Source organism: Mus caroli, chromosome 10, assembly GCF_900094665.2.
Source record: "Mus caroli chromosome 10, CAROLI_EIJ_v1.1, whole genome shotgun sequence".
NCBI lineage: Eukaryota > Metazoa > Chordata > Mammalia > Rodentia > Muridae > Mus > Mus caroli.
The window spans coordinates 114,220,211-114,239,020 of NC_034579.1; the positions used below are offsets into that span (position 1 = coordinate 114,220,211).

Genomic DNA, 18,810 nt, shown 5'->3' on the forward strand with positions numbered 1-18,810 from the left:
AAAAAAAAAAAAAAAAAAAAAGAATTTTTGTTAAAAGAAAAACAGTACATTTTTTTAAATGTTGGCAACTAATTCAAGTTATCTGAATCTAAAGTTGTGTTGATTTATACACACGACTTACTACTGACCAAGAACTCGGCGGTGTTTAGAAGGATTCAGAGTCTCTATTCATTGGCACCTGTAACCCCAACGTGCGAGAGGCTGAGGCAGAAGGACTGCTGTCAGTTTATGCCAGGCTGGGCTACTGTGTGAGAACCTGTCTGGACAAGCTAATAAATAAGTCAACTAGTAAATAAAAAATAAACCAACTACTCAGAGGCTGGAGTAATACCTCCGTTGGCAAATCACTTGCTGCAAACAAGAGGACCTGAGTACCCCCCCTCCTGCCCCCCAGCACCTACTTTAAACCCACAATAGTTCCCTGGGACGGCCTGCCAGCCATCCTAATAGTGAGCCCCAGATCTCATCGATAAACCCAGTCTCAGAAAAAGACAAGGACAGTAACATCCGAGGGTGACCCCTGACCTACACAAGCGCACATGCACATCCTTGGTGGCAGCTTCTCACCTGTGCACACACAGGCACACACCCACACATGGAGAAGGGACAAGGCAGAGAAATGGGGCTGTGCAGAAGTTGAACTTCTGTGACCTACAGTGTGAAGGACAGCCACAGTCAGGGTTGCTTTCACTCGGGCTGACGTCACCTCGGGAAGGGTTTATAAGAACACAGTCAGAACCAATTGAAGGCAAAGATGGGTACACTGAGGTGAAGGAGCTAGGGCTCAGTGCTCTGAGGTGAAGGAGCCAGGGCCAGGCCTTACCCGTTTGAGATGGATTGTTTTCAGAGTCACGGCACACTCAGAAAGCGCCTGTAAAAAGCAAATTCAAATGTTAACACGGGCGGTTCTTCACTACAAAGCCAGCCTTCTATCCCTCCCGCCTTCAAGCTACTGCACGGAAAATATTGGCAGCTGAATGTGTGCAAAGCGTGAACAGTGGCAAAGTTACAAGACCGCACAGAAAACAGCAAAGACCAGCCCTGGAGCTGGAGAGAGCTCAGTGGTTAGGAGCACCGGCTGCTCTTCCAGGGGACCAGGGTTTGACTCCTAGCACTGTCTGTTCACAGCCATGAGTGACTCCAGTCCAGGGGACCTGACTCCCTTTTCTGTTCTCTGAGGGTACCAGGCTTGCAGACAGCACACAAGCACACATGGAAGGGAAACTCCCATAGACATGAAACAGACACGACTACCCAGTACAGTCCTACTGTAGTACGCAGGCGGGCATTACCCAACTATGGAGACCTGAGAAAACAACTCTCTCCCATACAGTGAATGCTCTGAGATCTGGGACCCGTCACCCGGGAAGAAGGCTGCCTTTTAACACCCTCAGTGGTAGGGGACGCTGCTGAGCAGAGTGGCAGGAGCAGGGCGTGATGGTGGGCACACTCCATCACTCTGGAAGTCTGCAGGCAAGAGGACTGCCTATAGTCGGAGGGCAGCCTGGTGTGCACAGTGAGATCCCGGCCAGCGCCATCCACAGAGCAAAACCGAAGTGAGGAGGGACAGAAAGTACGGGACACTGAGGAGGAGGCCGGGAGAGGAGGAGGAGGAGACAGGTGGGAGAGAGAGAGAAAGGGCGGGGCGAGGAGGAAGGAGGGCTTAGTGGTGAGGCACCTGTCTAGCCTGGGACACCCTCAGCTCCATCCCCTGAACACAAAAATAACTTGATGAACGTTGTCACAACCCAGGCAACAAAGCCACCCAGTCATGAGAGACACTGGAGGTCTACACGGGGTAAACAAAGCCTGGGGGGCAGGAGTGGGGAGGGAGTGCTCGCTCACCAATACTGTCTGTGCGTCTGCCAGGTCAAAGGTCTGCTTCAAAGGTGCCAGGAAACATGCTGGGACGATGTGCTTATAAACAAAGTCGGCAAAGCCCACAGGTCCGTCCTTGCCTCCTGCCGAGAGAAGCCAAGGTTTGGTATCTTGCTTCAAAAGCCAGCCAGCCAGCCAGTCCAAGTCAGGGACAACCATTCCCGGCTCCTGCTTCTGTCTGGATCAGAAGTCCTTGCCGCTTCTAACTCTCCCATGAAGCGGGTTGTGGGATGAAGGGTTGAAAGCAGTTCTCGGGCTGGAGGTGTTGCCTACTGGAGGCCCACTGACTAGAATACCCAAAGCCTTGAGTTCTTGTTCTAGTACTGGGGGAGGCTGGGGGAGGGTGGAGAGGCAGGTGGGGAGGAAGGTGGATAAAATCTCAAAAAAAAAACAAAACCTCGCCTCACCCCAGAGCTCCACCAGCTTTGAGAGGATAATAAAACACGTTTTCTGTGCAATCGGATCTGGATAGTCAACGGCTCCTTGGATAACAGTAACCAGCACCCGTTCTACATTTTCTGCACCTGGAGAGAGAAAAACAAAAAAACCTACACTTTAACTTCAAAAGGAAAACACAACCGGAAGCATGCATTTCAAAACATGCAGTTAAGTCAAAACACACCTACAGCGTTAGAAAATCCTGTCACTTAGTCCATTAACTGAGCACTTAATTTCTAAGCCAAGATTCCTTTAACAGTTTGATCCTCTGAATTTTTTTTAAAAGACCTTGCTGTGCAGACCAGGCTAGTCTTACAATCACAGATGTCTGCATATTTTTGTCTCCTAAATACTGAATTTAAAGGCACCATGTGATGGTTTTAACGAGAATGGCCCCCTTAGGGTCACATATTTGAATGCTTGGTCCACAGAGGGTGGACCCAATATTTGAAAAGGATTAAAAGTATGGCCTTGCTGCAGGAGGCGTGGCCTTGCTGGAGGGGCGTGGCCTTGCTGGAGGGAGGTAGTCGGACTTGTGGGCTTCAGAAGCCCACATTGTTTCCAGTCAACCTGCTCTCTCTGCCTAGTGCCTATGCTCCAGCACCATGCCTTCCCACTGCCATGCACCCTGCCATGCTGGTCCTGGGCTCACTCTCAGACACTATAAGCACCAAGATCTTTATTCTCTAAGTTGTCTTGGTCATCAAAGCAATAGAAAACTAGCTGAAGACACTCACTGTGCTCAGTTTAATCCCCTTTTCCTTTTTTAAGTAAAGGCCTCAAGAACTCGCCCTGAATGCTGTGCAGTCAGGACGGCTGTGCATCTGACTGACCTGCCTCAGCCTCAGCCTCCCGGGTAACAGGGATTACAAGCCTGCACTACTGTGGCTGGCCAGTGCTTGTTATTAACTTTAACGATTCGCACACACTGCACGGCGTGCACCATACCTTGATTCGCGATCACCTCACTCATCCCGCTGCCGGTGACCGTCTGCAGGAAGGCGAAGTAACTCCTCCTCAGCATCTGCTTCTCCAACGCCGCCGACTGGTCGTTGTCTTCCGCTGGTCGCAGCAGCACTTCAAAGATAGCGTGAAGCAGGGGCATGAACATCTGCTGTAAAAACGGGGACACCTGCATCTGGAGGGAAGAATGACTGTTACTGCACCTCAGTTGTGATGGAGGAATGTAACGTGACACTCTGGGTAGTAAATGTCACATACACATTACACAATGACTCAGGATTCCACTCAGCAGGGCTGGGGCTGCAGAGAGCTGCTAGAGGCCCTGGTTGAGTTCCCAGAACCCGTGTGGGAGCTCACAAGCACCCATAACTTCTGTTCCAAGGAATCTGATGCCATCTCTGGCTTCCCAGACACTGCACACACAGTGCACAGGCAGGCGTTCAGACAGAACATCACACACGTTAATCTTAACAAGTTCAACTTGCATCTTATAATTCGCACTGTTTCAGTAGGCTGATGCACATACTGTTCAAGCCTGGTGAACCGAGACTAATCCCCAGAACCCACGTAAGGATGGAAGGAGAGAACCGAGTCTATAAAGCCAAACTCTGACCTCCGTACCCTGGCATGCACGTGCACGCTCTAATAAAGTTAAAAATGAAAGAAGAAAAGATGACTTGAGAAGTAACAAGTGATCATATGACCAAAGGTGACCGAGTCCTGGTGCCCCGCGGTCCATTTAGCACTGTGGTACCTTGAACTTGGCCGTGATCTGGTTGATGAGTGGAATGAACTCCTGGAGGTCTTTCGCTTCACAGTCTTTGAGCATGTGCTCTGAGGCAGACGGGATGAACGGGAGCACCTCTTCCTCGAGGCAGATGATCATCCGATGGAGGAAGGTCCGCACGCCGCTTCGGAGGACGTCCTTTTGCAAGGGGCAGCTGAGGGCTGGCAGGAAGGTCTGTAAGCAGTCCAGGTAGACCTGGGAGCAGCCGCACTGTTTCACAGTCTGCTTGTTGCTGAAGGCCTTGCTGGTTCGACTGCGTGACCAAAAACCAGGCAACCCAGTTTAGTGTTAGTCTTTAAAAAAAAAAAAAAAAAAGGCCTAACACCAGGAAACCAATGGCTTCCTACATCAGAATCAAGTCCATCCTTAGTTAACAGTTATGTGAAAATGACGGCTTCCAGGTTATCACTACACAACAAAACGTTAAGTAAGTTAAGCAAACAAGATGCAGTTAAACATAAGCTGAGTCTATTCATATGCTTTTTAAAAATCCTGACATCAAATCTGCAAGAAAAAAATGTATTTACTGTGACTAAGCCATTAGGCAATCTGTGTGCTACTCATGAAAGTTAAAAACAACCTAATCACACTTACAGCCAAGTTCCTCCTATCTCCCGAGGTCTGGCTCTCCTGCTGCACTTTACAGTGTACAACAACCTCCCAGGATAACTTAGCAATCACTTCAATCTCCATGCTGCTAATAAAAAAATGTAGGGAGAGTAGGAAAAGTGGGCTTGGGCCTTTGAGACACACTAACACTACGGAGTGAGTGCCAGGACGCCTCCTGAAGGCCAACGGTAAAGCTCAATGTCGCAGTGGCTGCTGGGACACAAGACTCTTTGGCTCGCCTCCTGAGACACAAGACCGACGCACACTAAGGACTCGGGACCCAGAGTCCTGAGGATCTGAGGAGTCTGCACGATGAACTCGCAGCCAGCCAAGGCTCTGTGCTCTCTGCCGCTGCACTTCTGACTTACTGGAGACACAGGGCTATACAGCCTCTGAGTAACTGACTTGGCTTTGCAAACAGTTGAGTGTGTCCATGTCAGAAAGACCTGCACTAGAGGTCCTGCCCACACGGATGCACATCTTTTGCTGTGCAGACACACAGCCGTGCAATCTCAGCTGCACCTGGGCTCACCTGGCGAATCCCACTGCATGGTTGAGACTGTCTGCGAGAGATGCTTGTCTCTCTTCATCCTGCGCCATCATCAGCTTTTCCAACAGAACCTTGAACCTCTCCATCAATGGTGTCAGGAGGTCCTTCATTAAGGCCTGCTTATTTTCCGCGGGGTATTCACTGTTAACAATCAGCGCCCCGGCTGTTTCGTAAATGAAGAGCTGATCGTCGCTACTCAGCAAGGACTGGTAACCGTTCTCCTACGAGGAAGTTTGGTCTTAAGTGAATATGTAGGTGTCAGCGCCTCGCCTTTAATTTAATCAAGCCTGAGCGACAGGAGTTACACTCTACCACACTGGCTCTTACATCAAGTACTCACAGAAAAACAAAATTTCTGCCACAATCCCAGACTGAAAATGGAAGCAGAGGTTAAAGTCTCCTAGTTCTAACTCTTGTGCTGGGCTAAGGGTATTACTTCCTGGTACCCTGTGTCCTCATGCCCGAGGCTCTGAGATAAACTCTAGCCTTGTACTTCAGTAAGCAAGCAGATCGATGAACTAAACTTTAGTCCTGACCAACTAACTCTGCAGAGGTTCCTAAGATAACTGTTACTGTCCCATACAATATGGCTCTTTGGATGCCTCAAGGGTCAGCAAACTGCTGAGGAAAGCTGGCATGAACTGGGCACCGAGAGTGAAGAATTCCATTAAATCAATGTTGCTATCTATCTCGCTTGCAACACAACAGTGTAGGGGCTGAAGAGGTGGTGACTCAGCACAAAGAACACTGGCTGCTGGTGCAGAGGGTGGGCTTCCACACCCAGCAGCCACGAGGCAAGCAGCGCACCACCATCACCATCTGTAACCGCAGGCCTGGGGATGCCAGCGCCCTCTCCCAGCCCACGGAGGTACTGCACACATGTGATGCACAGCTACACGTGCAGGCAGACAAAACACACGTGCATATATGACTAGAAATCAAAACGTACTTATAAGCCATCTCACCGTAACTAAATCCTTTCAGATACTGGAAGGATTAACATCTAAACACTAAGTCTGAAGACCCACATTTAACAGTACAGAGGAATCAGGGCACCCTCCACACTGCCAACTTCCTCCCACTGCTGCTGGGCTTGTTATCAAGACAAGCGGGCAAACGGATCTCAGTAAACCCTGCACACACCACTCGCACACCCCGTCCACTCTGAGAAACAAAGCTGTCGCGCACAGTCTCAGTGGTGCGCAGGGAGATACTTACCGGTGGAGAAAGGGCTAATAAATCCTGTATTCTATTCAAAATCTCCTCAATGTAGGGATTCATTTGTTTACTGAATGGAATCAAAAAGAAGACAGTAAGTAGGTGAGATGCGCACAAGCTGCTGAAAGATCACGTTCCCACTTAGACACAAGGAAGCCAAAGCTCACGTCTACGCTAGCTACTCCCATCACGAGGATTAATGTTAAAGTCTGTGTGCTCTGCAGTGATGCACTGCCAAGGCAGTGACCCGGCTGGCAGCCCAGTAAGTACCAATTGGAAGGGTACTTATGAAGAACACTGTACAGCAGACTGTGTTACGGCGACTTTCAAGCTGGGCATCTCCATGCATCCCAGAGCTTAGAGGGAGACAGAGGCAGAGCAAGTTGGACTCTGTCATCTCCAGGACCAAGAAAACCAACAAAAAATATGCACTGTGGCCTAGGGAGACGACAGTGGCTCAGTACATGAATGTGTTAACTGCAAACCCACTGGCCCGACCGAGTGTGTTCCCTGCTCCGACACTGAGAAGGCTGTCTCTTCTTCACATTCACCACAGCACGCATATACTGCTCACCCCAGACATCCAAACGGCATCCACCCTCAGCGGCCTCCGCGAGCACACACGCAGCACTGAAAGCTGATACTTACTTGAGAGATTTGACAAATCTAGAGAACAGGTAGGCAGTTCTGCTCCGGACTTTAGCACTGGAATGCCACAGACCTCTGTGATCTAAGAACGCCATCTAAGGGGAGAGACACTCATTAGCTCTGCTCCCACTCAAGGACTCCATTGTCATGCTGCCTTCTATATTTCTCTGTGCAACCCTGACTGTCATGGAACTCGCTCTGTGTCCTGGCCTCAAGCTCACAGAGAGCTGCCTGCCTCTGCCCCATACAACACCCAGCACCATACTACAATTCTGCTCACATCAAACTGTACACTTTAATAGGCAGGGACCGGGAATGCAGAAGTAATGTTAGATTACACACAGATAGGCCCCGAAGGACTGGGTTTAGTAACTGTCTCTCAGGTTTAGATAACCTCTTAATTCTGAAAAAAGCTACACACAACAAAGACAGAACGCGAGCTGGACACTCAAAGCATAGCGTGGCGCACACTTACGAGGACACACGGAATGTGCTGAGGTTCAACTGTGAAAAACTTCTCATAGCGAACAACAGTTTCAAAGAACTCCAGGGTCACAGACGTGTGCTGGTAGGAGCTGACTCCTGATGTCACCAACTGGAGAGGAAGTGGAGAAACCTACCCTTGCTTACTGTGGCATCCAAAGGTCCCTCTGTCAAAACCACACTGAGCTCTAACCGTTACGACCCCCTGTGCACAAAGGACAAATACGTTCCCGGGGACCTACCGTCCGCATCATGTCCTGCAAAGCACTCGCTTTTGACACGTCACCTGAGAAGTGAGCGCCGTGGGACACCGGGAGAGCTTCCGCCAGCATGTACAGCAACCGCACAGCTACTTCAACCTCCATGAAGCGAGTGGTCTGCCAGTTCCTGCCAAGGCACAGTATCGTACGTCTGTGAGATCTCAACGTGACCATTCTGTAGTACTTTTGATACACAGGACAGAAAAACCCACCACAGTTCTCTCTGGCACTGCCACCTGCTACTCTAATGAGCCCTCGTTATCCACACTCCTGTAACCAACCCTAAGGAAACCCAGGGTTACCAACAACCATGGGAGGGGACAAGAGACAGAAACTGCATGACAGCGTGGGAACACATGCAATGGAACTTAAACCACAGAGGTGGAGACAGGCGATATCATAGAAGCAAAGCGAGCTGTTTGCAGACCCGTGAGGAGGGGTGAACACAACGGAGCTGAGACTTACTGCAGTGTGGCACTGAAGACCCTGCGAACAGAAGCCAGCACGAGCTCTGGGGACACCTGAGCAAGTCTGTCCAACAGTAACTTCAGCTGTTTTCTGTATTCTACAAACATGGCTTCATCTTCACCCTGTGACACAAGTTAAAAGCCCTGTCTTAAAGTTTTAAGGTGCCAGCATCAAGATGACTCAGCCATTAGGAGCAGTCAGGGTGGGAGGAGGGAGCCAACACCCAAAGCTGTCCTCAGTCTCCACAGCCATGCCCTGGCCGGCGCTCACAACTGTGCACACAATAAGGATGGATATATCTATCATCTCAATCATTCACGCACACACACATACACATCTACACACACATCAATACACACAGACCCTTAGATATTTAATTTTGAGATCTTAAAATTACATAATTGATCAGTTACCTCATACCTTTTATCTTCAAATAATTAAAAAAAAATCATAACTGCTCAGCAGCACTTCCCTTCTGCTGCTCATTAATTAGTAATTAGTAATTCCAAAATTAACTGTAGCCGTCAAATGCCTGGGTCCTAAGACCCCTGGAGGAGGGCAGGGTCAAGCATTAGGGTATGGGGCCGCATCAGGTTAGAGACTTGCCCGTGCTCTCCGCTCCCCTTCCCCAAGTGCTGACATCATTAGGAAGAACTGGGGCTGCTGTGTTGCTCATTGTCACCATTAATTACCCTGTGACATCCATTCCTAAAACAGCATCTTAGCACATGGCTAACCAATATGTGCCCGCGTTTCCAGGAAGCAGTGGACAGCCCCTGAAATTAGCAGGAGGCTGATACTCATGAGTCTGGACAAGCCTTGTAGCTGAACAAGTCCAGGCAGGGAACCCCCATTCTCACCCTCCCTACTGGCTGGCGACCTGAGGCCTGTTGACTGGGCCTTGATCCAGCACTCCGATTAAACGTAAACCGAGGTAAGATCATTGATGACACCGTCGACTGTAAACTCGATGTTACAAAGTACCGCTTTCCTTTCCTTTACTGCTATAGACATAAGCTAGGACCTGCGTGTAATAAGCAAAGGCTCTACCACTGACCTGCACCCCAAACCCACGACATTTTTTTTTTAATAGAATTCTTGTTTGTTTTGAGAAAGGCTCTTACCACACAGCCCAGTACGTAGCACAGGCTGGCTTCACATTTATGACAGTATTTGTTTCTAAGGCTGTAAACTGCTGGGACTTCAGGCATGTGCGCGTGCGTGTGTGCGCGCGCGCGCGCGTGTGTGTGCTCGCACGCGAGTCATGTTCTCTCATGAAGGCCTGGGACTTGGTGTCTAGGCCAGGCAATATACTCCAGGGATCCACCCCCACTTGCCTTCCTTGCTCTGGGACCACAAGCTCGCAACACCAAGTCCAGCCTTCTGTATCAAGCCCTGATCTTAATGCTTTACACAGCAAGCACTTTGCCAGATGCCCCCCAAACCCTTAGAGAATGAAGGATTCAGAGGTCTCTGTAAGTGCCACCCCAAACTAACAGCGATACAAATAACTCCACCAGTATAAACAAGGTTGATTAAAACACACTATTTTTGTTTGTTTTAAAGGGCTCTAAAACTAAAATATAAAATACTAATTTGCTGCAAACAAACAATAAAATTAAAACTGTTTTTTCTTTGGTGCACAACTCCTCACCTCATTTTCAAAGTTATATTCTTCATCATAAGTCAATTTTTTCATAACGGCCAACATGATTGCCTAAAATCAGTAATAAAATAGCATGTTAGGTTTTGTTTTTTTGTTTTGTTTTGTTTTTTTGAGACAGGGTTTCTCTGTGTAGACCTGGCTGTCCTGGAACTCACTTTGTAAATCAGGCTGGTTATTCTTTTTAATCTGGAAGTTGCGCTTATATTTCAAGGCAAGATCATCAGCTTTAGATGGGCATTTGCCTCACCCACTGCAAAGGGCTCAGAGAATCTTATGGGAGCAGAGGTGGAAGGGAGACATGGGGTGGAGTCCGCCTTGGAGGGAGGCTACTTGAGACTCAGGAAACAAACAACTCACCAGAAGTCCCTAAAGCTCATCAGCCTCACTAAGCCCCGCCCTCCCCAGGACCATTCACCCAGGAAGGACTGCAGGGAATGGACTCTAACACACGGTGCAGAGAACTCTGTGACCATGGCTTTTCAGGGGAGCAGCTGCCTCTGAGCAGGAATCCCTCAGCCGCTGTGAGGTGAGGAACCCCAACTGATTTGGGAAAACAGATCTACACTGGTTTGAAAGGAGCCACTCACCTCTACATTAGCTTTTTGCTGATCCGAGAGCACTGGAAGCTTAAAATAAAAAGTAAACAATATTTACTTGGTTTTCTGATGCTATATTTGCTTATCAAAGTATTTTTCTAATCAATTCTTCTAAAACATACACAACGGAGCTTCTGGTACAATTAGGGGTCAGAACATTTTCCAGCATTCACAGGTCCCCGGGTCTAATATGAAAATAAAATACACACATTTCTGCTGAGTAGTCTGACAGCAAATCTATAGTTAACAGATTCACATTTAGATGTAGTAATTTTGTCTAATAAATAACTTAATATATAGGCAAAAAATAATTTGATTGAGTCTTTTATCATATATTTAGAAAGAATTATGCTGTAAGACACTGAAGGACGTTTTTGCTGTTTTGAGACGGACTCACTGTTTAGTCACGCTACAGAGCAGACTGTCCTTGAACTCAGAGATCTCCCTGTCACACCGCTGAGATTAGAGGCATGCACAATCATGCTTAGCTTTTTACCAACAATGCCAATGAAGCCTAAGATAAATCACTGCGGGAAGGTCATTTTCCTCAATGCTGTCCCTGAACACTGCACGTAAGCGGCTCTACTTCTAAGAATTAGGGGTTGGGTGGAGAGGTAGCTCAGCGCCAGGGCGTGCTGAGCATGGTCCAGGTTCTGCGTTCAGTTCCCAACACTGCAAATAAAACCTAACCAGCCAGCCCATAGAGGGGTGATGGTGCAGAATGCTGACTTCTGAGCATGGCGGCCCTGCACTCACAGAGTCAGCCCCTGTGTTAACTGATCGGGAATGGGCCACCAGCACTCTGACAAGGATTACAGGGGAAGGAGAAGGGGAAGATGAAGGTGGTCCATGAGGCCCCACCCCTTCCTCGAGGAGCTGTTACAGCTGCTAAGGAACAGGGAGAGATTTTCTTCAGTGATGCAGCCTCTGGTAGGGGGTCTCATGCTCTGTATACAACCCCTCGCCTACACCCCTATGAACAACTGTAATGAAATTCATTAAACCCCAAAGGACATCAAAGCAGGACTCAGAAGGAGACAAAGGTACCGGTAGGACAAGAGGGGACAAGAATGGGTAACGGGAGAGAGGTGGGATTGAAATATATTATATACATGTATAGAAGTCATTCGGAAACACTAAGTATAATTAATATGTGGGAACAAAAATGTAGCAAAGTAGGAATGGCCTCTCATCCTGTGTCAGGATGGAGTTAATGAATCTTTACAGCACTGCACACCACCGCATGGAAACCCCGACATTTCATGCTGTTACTGGGAAATCACTGTCAGAGGGAGGAACTTAACTCGCTCCCACTGTGTTCAGGGACAAATTCAGGTTTAAAACAACAGAAACAAAGAAAACAAAGTAAGCCCAGGCTGCGTCTATGACTTAGGAGTGTGTATCTTTGAGGCAGGGACTCATGCTGCTCAAGCTGGTCTTGAACTCGCTGCAGATCCATCCACGACCCTGAGCCCAGCGCCCGCCCATCCCAAGTGCTTCGTGCCCAGGCATGGCTCATATGTCCAGCCCAAAGTCTGCAACTTAATCACTGTCTAAATTTCATTTTTTTTTCTTTTTTTTTCTTTTTTTCTTTTTCTTAAAGATTTTTTTTTTTTTTTTTTTTGGTTTTTCGAGACAGGGTTTCTCTGTATAGCCCTGGCTGTCCTGGAACTCACTTTGTAGACCAGGCTGGCCTCGAACTCAGAAATCCGCCTGCCTCTGCCTCCCGAGTGCTGGGATTAAAGGCGTGTGCCACCACCGCCCGGCTCTTTTCTTAAAGATTTATTTATTATTATTTATAAGTACACTGTAGCTGTCTTCAAACACACCAGAAGAGGGCATCAGATCTCATTTCAGGTGGTTGTGAGCCACCATGTGGTTGCTGGGTTGAACTCAGGACCTTCGGAAGAGCAGTCAGTGCTCTTAACCACTGAGCCATCTCACTAGCCCCTAAATTTAATTTTTAAAATAACAACTAAAAAAATACAAAATGCAGTAAATAATTAACATGATATATATATACATATATACATTATATATATATGTGTGTGTGTATGTGTGTGTATCTACCTACCCATCTATATAACTATCATCTATATGTGTGTCTTTTCTTCTTTAGTATTTTCACTTTTTATCAGTTCTTTCTATATCCAAGAGACAGCACTGACTTACCTGTTTTAGGATATGGAGATAATCGTAACAAAACCCAATGATGTTGGAGGAAATGTCATCGTCCTCGTGAACTAGCAGCTGTAACATAAGTGGCACTTTTGTCTCAATAGCTTCCAGTGCCTCCTGCGCATTCTTGACAGCCCCATTCTTAATTAATTTAGTCCAGCTAACTATTAACGACTGTCCCATTCCATTTACCAGCTTAGAAAATCTGGCCACGAAGTCCAAATCTTCTTCCTAGAAGCAAGAAGCAAAGCCCTGGATTATATCCGCCTGCCTCGGGCAGGAGGAGAACCTCTGACCCTTAGCCAATTACAGGGCACGATGTAAAAAGACAAATGATGCAGTCCGTGATTGACGCACAGGGGTTAGTGTGGGTGGACGAATGTGCCACAGTCAACAGCCAGCTCCTCCTCTACCTCGGCTCTCAGGGATGGAACTCAGGCCACAGCTTCTCAAGGGAAGTGCTTTTACCTGCTGAGCACTCCCCTGGACCCCAGAACTCAACATTAAGACAACTACCAACTTTGTCATTGTGATAGAAATATTATCAGAATTTGAATTTTTCTGCAACCATCATTATCCAATAGTACTTCAAAAGCAACTTAAATGTTTGGTGTTTTTGCCTGCATGTACATCCATGCAATATGTATGCCTGGTGCTTAGAGAAGCCAGAAGAAGGCACGGGGTCCCCAGGAACTGCAGTTACAGACTCTGGAAGACAGATGCCCAGTGTTCTTAACCACCGAGTCATTTCTCCATTAGCAACTGTATTTTATGTATGTGAGGACACTGTGGCTGTCTTCAGACACACCAGAAGCAGCCATCATTTCCCATTATAGGTGGTTGTGAGCCACCATGTGGTTGCTAGGAATTGGAACTCAGGACCTCTAAAAGAGTCCTCAGTGCTCTTAGCCAATAGCAACTGTATTTTAATGACGATAGTCCTGTGGATATTACTAATCTTGTTAAAAATAAATAAATAAATAAATAAATAACAGGGGTGGGTGGGTAGGCGTAAATGAGAGAAGTCTTTGTCCCTTCGTCCCTAACTGTTCATCACTGAGCACCGTCTATGACATCAATGCTGCTGCACTGTAACGGCTTACAACAGTCCTTCCTTTCTGAGACTGTTTCACTCAGGCCTTAACTTCCCTACAAAGATACAAAGCTACTACATGGTGGCGGGCTGCAAGTCCCTGCCAGTGGTACAGGAAGGCCTGGGTTATTTCTTGAATTACTCTTCAACCGTTCTCCCATAGAGACAGGGGCTCTATCTGTGCGACTTTGTATTTCTTTTTTTTTTGGTTTTTTCAAGACAGGGTTTCTCTGTATAGCCCTGGCTGTCCTGGAACTCACTTTGTAGACCAGGCTGGCCTCGAACTCAGAAATCCGCCTGCCTCTGCCTCCCAAGTGCTGGGATTAAAGGCGGGCGCCACCACGCCCGGGCGACTTTGTATTTCTTAAGCAATCTCAGATTCTAAGGAAGACGGGAGAAGGTAATAAAGCTACCCTGGGTCCATGAAGAAGGAACCTCCTAATGCCGTGTTACTGTCATTGTCACCAGCAAAAAGCTGTCTCAGGATCAAGCAAGGCCACTGCCAAGCCGGGGCCCACGCAGTGGAAGGAGAGAACTGACTCTAGGAAGTTGTCCTCTGACCTCTCCAAGGGCACTTGCACACATGCACGCACGCAGACGTGCACTACATAAATTATGTTAAAAGCTCGAGGAAGCCTTTTCTTCAGCACTGCAAACTTGCAAAATGCACACACCATCCTGCCTGGGCGTGCCCAAGTGTGCACCATCCTGCCTGGGTGTACCCAAGTGTGCCAGGAACATGCCACTGATCCTAGCTGTGGTCACTGTCAGTTCCAAGGACAGTCCTCAAAACTTGGGGGTTGCGGGGGGTGAGGGGGGTCTACTTTAACAGTTTTCAAAGCTTAAGTTTAAGACATCCACTGACCTGGTCAATGCTGAAAAACCCAGCAGTCTGTAATACTTGACACAGGGATTCTACAAGTTTCATCTTATCCACGGGGTCCATCCCTTTATTTACAATTTCGAACAAACAGTCGCATGCTTCTTCCCGTAGAACCTCTACTGACATGTGACCTAGCAGCATATTTATAAACCTGGTGGCGGGGGGAATAGAAGTGTTAACACCTTCAGTTCCTGAGTTTTAGATACCAACTCTGCAGGTCTGCAGTTTAAGAGTCACAGGCATACGCACCTATCATTGGCTATCAGGGATAAGTCTATCCAGGAGACGTAGGCCCCAACTACTTCAAGGCACTGGCACAGCACTTCTGAATTCGTATACTGGTAGTTGTGTAAAATCTGGTACCACGATTCCACCAGATTTGGAATGCACTGCTCCCGCATGGTGTCTTTTATCAGCGTGTTCCTGCGAGCCTCCTAGACACAAGGCAGCATAGACAGGGAAGGTTTCAAAGCAGCACTTGATGTCCAAGCACGGTGGCACCGTGACTTCCTCTGCAGGAAACTTCCAGGCTTGCTCACACTCCCGTACCGCAGCTTCCTATCTGCTCTACAATTACATCCTGTGATTCTCGGGACTTCCTTTTTCCGTTCTGCTCCTCGGTGCCAGACTCAGTTCATTAAACACAAACCTATAAATAAGCACTGCTTACAAGTTTTAAGCATGTGAAATTATTTCTAAATATTACACAAACATGGTACTTAGGCTGTTTTTAGAAATGGCAGTGACTTAAATGTGCACTGTCCTTTAAATTTATGAGTATTTTAGTTACTATCATCAAACTATTATACATTTAAAGCCGTCTCCAGTTCCATTTTTGCTTCTTCCTTTATAAGTCAGGTTCTTGATATATGACTCAGGACGGCTGCCAGCTTGGGCGCCCCCCACCCCAGTTTCCCAAACGCTTGCTAGAAATAGCCAATTAAAACTCTCACACTCTGTACTACTCATATTTAGACTCAAGTGATATAGATCAAACCCTGGGCCTCCTGCGTATCATGCCTAAGGCTGGCCTAAGGGTGTACTACCTCAGTTGTAAAGAGTCCTTGGCAGAGATGATACAATATATTCAACTACTAGTGCTACTCAACAACAAGCCACATTTTAGAAGGAGCAAAGGAGATGCTGAGATGCAGGAAGGGAAGGGTCGGTCATGGTCTCAGGGACTATGACTGGCTCAGTTCCCAACAAGGAGGCACTGATACCCACGCCACAAGCCATTGCTTCTTGCCAGTTCAGAAGCATTAAGTATGGATGGCATTTCACAGGAGCTATGCGACAGTAAACTTGTGTACTTTACTGGAGAATACAATGGCTTAGTTTTAGGGACCTAAGGAATGTTATAATTTCAATCTATGGGGCAGGAGGGGATTTCACTGTCGGCAAATTCAAGGTGCTCGGTACATCTGTAATCTAAGAACGAGACAAAGAAAATGACCCCCTGCCCTTTCTGTCATGTTTGCTTCCCCTACAAGGCCTACATTATGACNCCCCCCCCCCCTCGTGCACTCCAAGTTACTTGCCTCTGACGTGTGAACCACATCCCGATCCACCAGTTCTGAATCGATGGCCATGAGGATTCGCAGGTACAGATCCACACCCCTTGGATTTAGGTCCACAACTGAGAGAATGTCAAAAAAAAACTTGGGCCACTTAGTGAGATACTCTGTAACAAAAAGCAAGGCGAACACTTGGGCTGCTTTGTTGCGTATGAAGGTCTTCTCTGGCTGCGGATTCTGCATCTGACAAACAGAAAGAGTCATGAAAATATTTCACTAGCAGGCAAAAAAAAAGGACCCAAACTTCAACATCACCCAGATTAGTGGCAGCAACAGCTGTGCAAATTTACCCAGGTGAGCAAGTGACTATTCACATGACTAAACAAGAACAATGGCTGCCCCTTAGAATTTTTCTTTTCCTATAGTGTTGGGGATAAATCTATATGCTATGCAAGCATTTTACTAGAGATATATAGCCGGGCTTTTTTTGTTTTTTGAAGGAGGGGCTGTTTGCTTGTTTTGAGTCAGGGATTTGTAGCCTAGGCTGCCCTCACTCAGAGATCAGGTTTTCTGCCTTTACACCTATGTGGGAATCAAAGTTTGCACCACCAGGCCCATCCCAGGCCTTGAGGTTTTTTTGCTTTTTGGTTTGTTTTTGCTTTTTTTTTTGAGACAAGGTCTACTAGGCAGCTCAAGTTGACCTTTAACTTGTTACAAAGTACAGGCTGGCTGCGAAATAACAATCTTCCTGCCTCTGCCTTCTGGACACTGAGATTTAAGCACAGAGCCACAACTCTCAGTCATTTAAGTTTCATGAACACAATTTTAACAATTCACATAATTTCTTCTAAGGAAAAAAATTCAATTGTTCTTCCTTCTTCCGTTCGATTGTAAAGGAAGAGGCCCTGGTTAACCCGGAAGCTTTAGATGCTAAGCTTAACTATAGTTAACCAGGAGGACTGTGAGAATAAACAACTTACTGTTCTTGTAGAAGTGCCTCTGTATATAGGCTGTGCCAGCACAGGCCAGCTCTAAGGACCAAACACAAAAGCTGGTACTGTCGTGGAGCTTAAGACTGTCAATAAACTCTAGGGGCTAGAGAGACGGCTCTGCAGGGAAGTACAGGTCCTGATCACGCAGAGAGCCTGAGGTCAGTTCCTAGAACCACACCGGGCAGGTCACAACCACCTTGAACTTCAGCTGCAGGGAGTCTAACACCCTCTACGGGACTCTGTGGGTACCTGCAGTCGGGTGTACATACCCACACACAAATGTATATATGTATAATAATAATTTTAAAAGCTTAGTTTATTTTAGATAAAGAATTTCTTTTTAAAACTAAAGTTTCAACTAGGTGTGGTGGCAGGCACCTTTGATCCTGGTTGTTGGGAAGCAGGGACAAGAGTTCCGGGCCAGCCAGAGCTATACAGTGAGACTGGGTCCAAAATAAAGTTTTCACAGCATGTTACAGAAGAAAGTCCAACAGTTTTGGTTATGAACGCAGTCCTAAGTTATTACTGTTTCTGCCTGTGACCCTTACGACTAGCACTGTAGACACAGGGGATGAAGCAGACAGAGGACTGCTCGAGGCACAGAAGGAATGACTGTTTTACCTGAGCCTGAAGCCATGAGAGCAGTGTCTCCCTGATGAGCTGCTGCTGAGCAGTGCTTAGTTCTGAGTACCTGGTAAAGACACAACAGCAGTGCTTAGTTCTGAGTACCTGGTAAAGACACAGCAGTCACTGCATTTGTGGTCTGTGGTTTTTAAAGTCAATCTCACCTATTGAAAATGGAGCATTTTATAGCATTCAGGGTTTCCCAAAACAATGAAAACACCCTCTGTCACAGTATTGGAAGAGGGCATAGATCAGAGCATCAGACAGACTAGGGTGACTGATCTCAGATTCTCGGTTCAGTTCCCCATCAGACAATGACAGCTATGTGATTTTTCTGACTAACTATGTGGTGAGGTCTGTGGTGTACAGAGCAAGACTGTCGACTGATTTAGTTAGGGATAAATCACAACAGGTTCACAGCCCAGAGAGAACATCTACGCTGTTAGTTTACCGCCTGTATTTTTGGGTTCCTCAGCAAATTAAAACATTCCTATCCCACCAAGCCTTGGAGACTGGGAACAGTGAGATGGCCTTACTTGTATTTAACCTGATGCTCTAGTACTTGGAAGCAGAAGAACTTTACGTGGTCGTCACTGAAAAAGCAAAAGGAAATTAGACAATCAGAGAATGGATTAGGGAAACAGAGGCAAAACATCAGCCATCACTGGGTGGATTTCAAGAGGCCTCTCGCCTGGGTTTCTGCCGACCAACTCTGATTTATTTGTTTTTATTACTATCTTCTTTTGACGGCAGTGCTGGGTACCTTACCCAGGGCCTCCTGAATTCCAGGCAAAGGCTCCACCAATGAGCAACAGGCCCAAGCCCTGTTTAAAGGGTTAAGAAAGCCCTAAATACAATTCCCAACATGTGAAAGTCCCATTACATTTTACAAGCGACATAACCACCAGCTCCGATACACACCCTAAACACAGAGCTTAGTAAAGAGAGGCCATCACTTC

The 18,810-nt window shown here is 47.1% G+C and overlaps 1 protein-coding gene across 4 annotated transcripts in view; it reads right to left on the reverse strand.

Moving 5' to 3' along the window:
* The window catches only part of Xpot (exportin for tRNA), a 40,242-nt gene that overhangs the window by 11,609 nt on the left and 9,823 nt on the right, over window positions 1–18,810 (reverse strand). For 2 of the 4 annotated variants that reach the window (XM_029482160.1, XM_021173648.2), the window contains exons 4-22: window positions 18,388–18,444; window positions 17,849–17,918; window positions 16,260–16,478; window positions 14,968–15,152; window positions 14,701–14,869; window positions 12,737–12,973; window positions 10,556–10,594; window positions 9,957–10,019; window positions 8,300–8,424; window positions 7,817–7,961; window positions 7,567–7,686; window positions 7,092–7,186; window positions 6,444–6,513; window positions 5,208–5,446; window positions 4,034–4,319; window positions 3,265–3,454; window positions 2,286–2,402; window positions 1,846–1,961; window positions 824–871 (exon numbers count right to left, since the gene is read on the reverse strand). In XM_029482160.1, coding sequence (XP_029338020.1) covers window positions 824–871; window positions 1,846–1,961; window positions 2,286–2,402; window positions 3,265–3,454; window positions 4,034–4,319; window positions 5,208–5,446; window positions 6,444–6,513; window positions 7,092–7,186; window positions 7,567–7,686; window positions 7,817–7,961; window positions 8,300–8,424; window positions 9,957–10,019; window positions 10,556–10,594; window positions 12,737–12,973; window positions 14,701–14,869; window positions 14,968–15,152; window positions 16,260–16,478; window positions 17,849–17,918; window positions 18,388–18,444 — 2,590 coding nt within the window. The remainder of the gene's footprint in view (window positions 1–823; window positions 872–1,845; window positions 1,962–2,285; window positions 2,403–3,264; window positions 3,455–4,033; window positions 4,320–5,207; window positions 5,447–6,443; window positions 6,514–7,091; window positions 7,187–7,566; window positions 7,687–7,816; window positions 7,962–8,299; window positions 8,425–9,956; window positions 10,020–10,555; window positions 10,595–12,736; window positions 12,974–14,700; window positions 14,870–14,967; window positions 15,153–16,259; window positions 16,479–17,848; window positions 17,919–18,387; window positions 18,445–18,810) is intronic. The other 2 variants (XM_021173649.2, XM_029482161.1) reach the window with 2 other exon arrangements.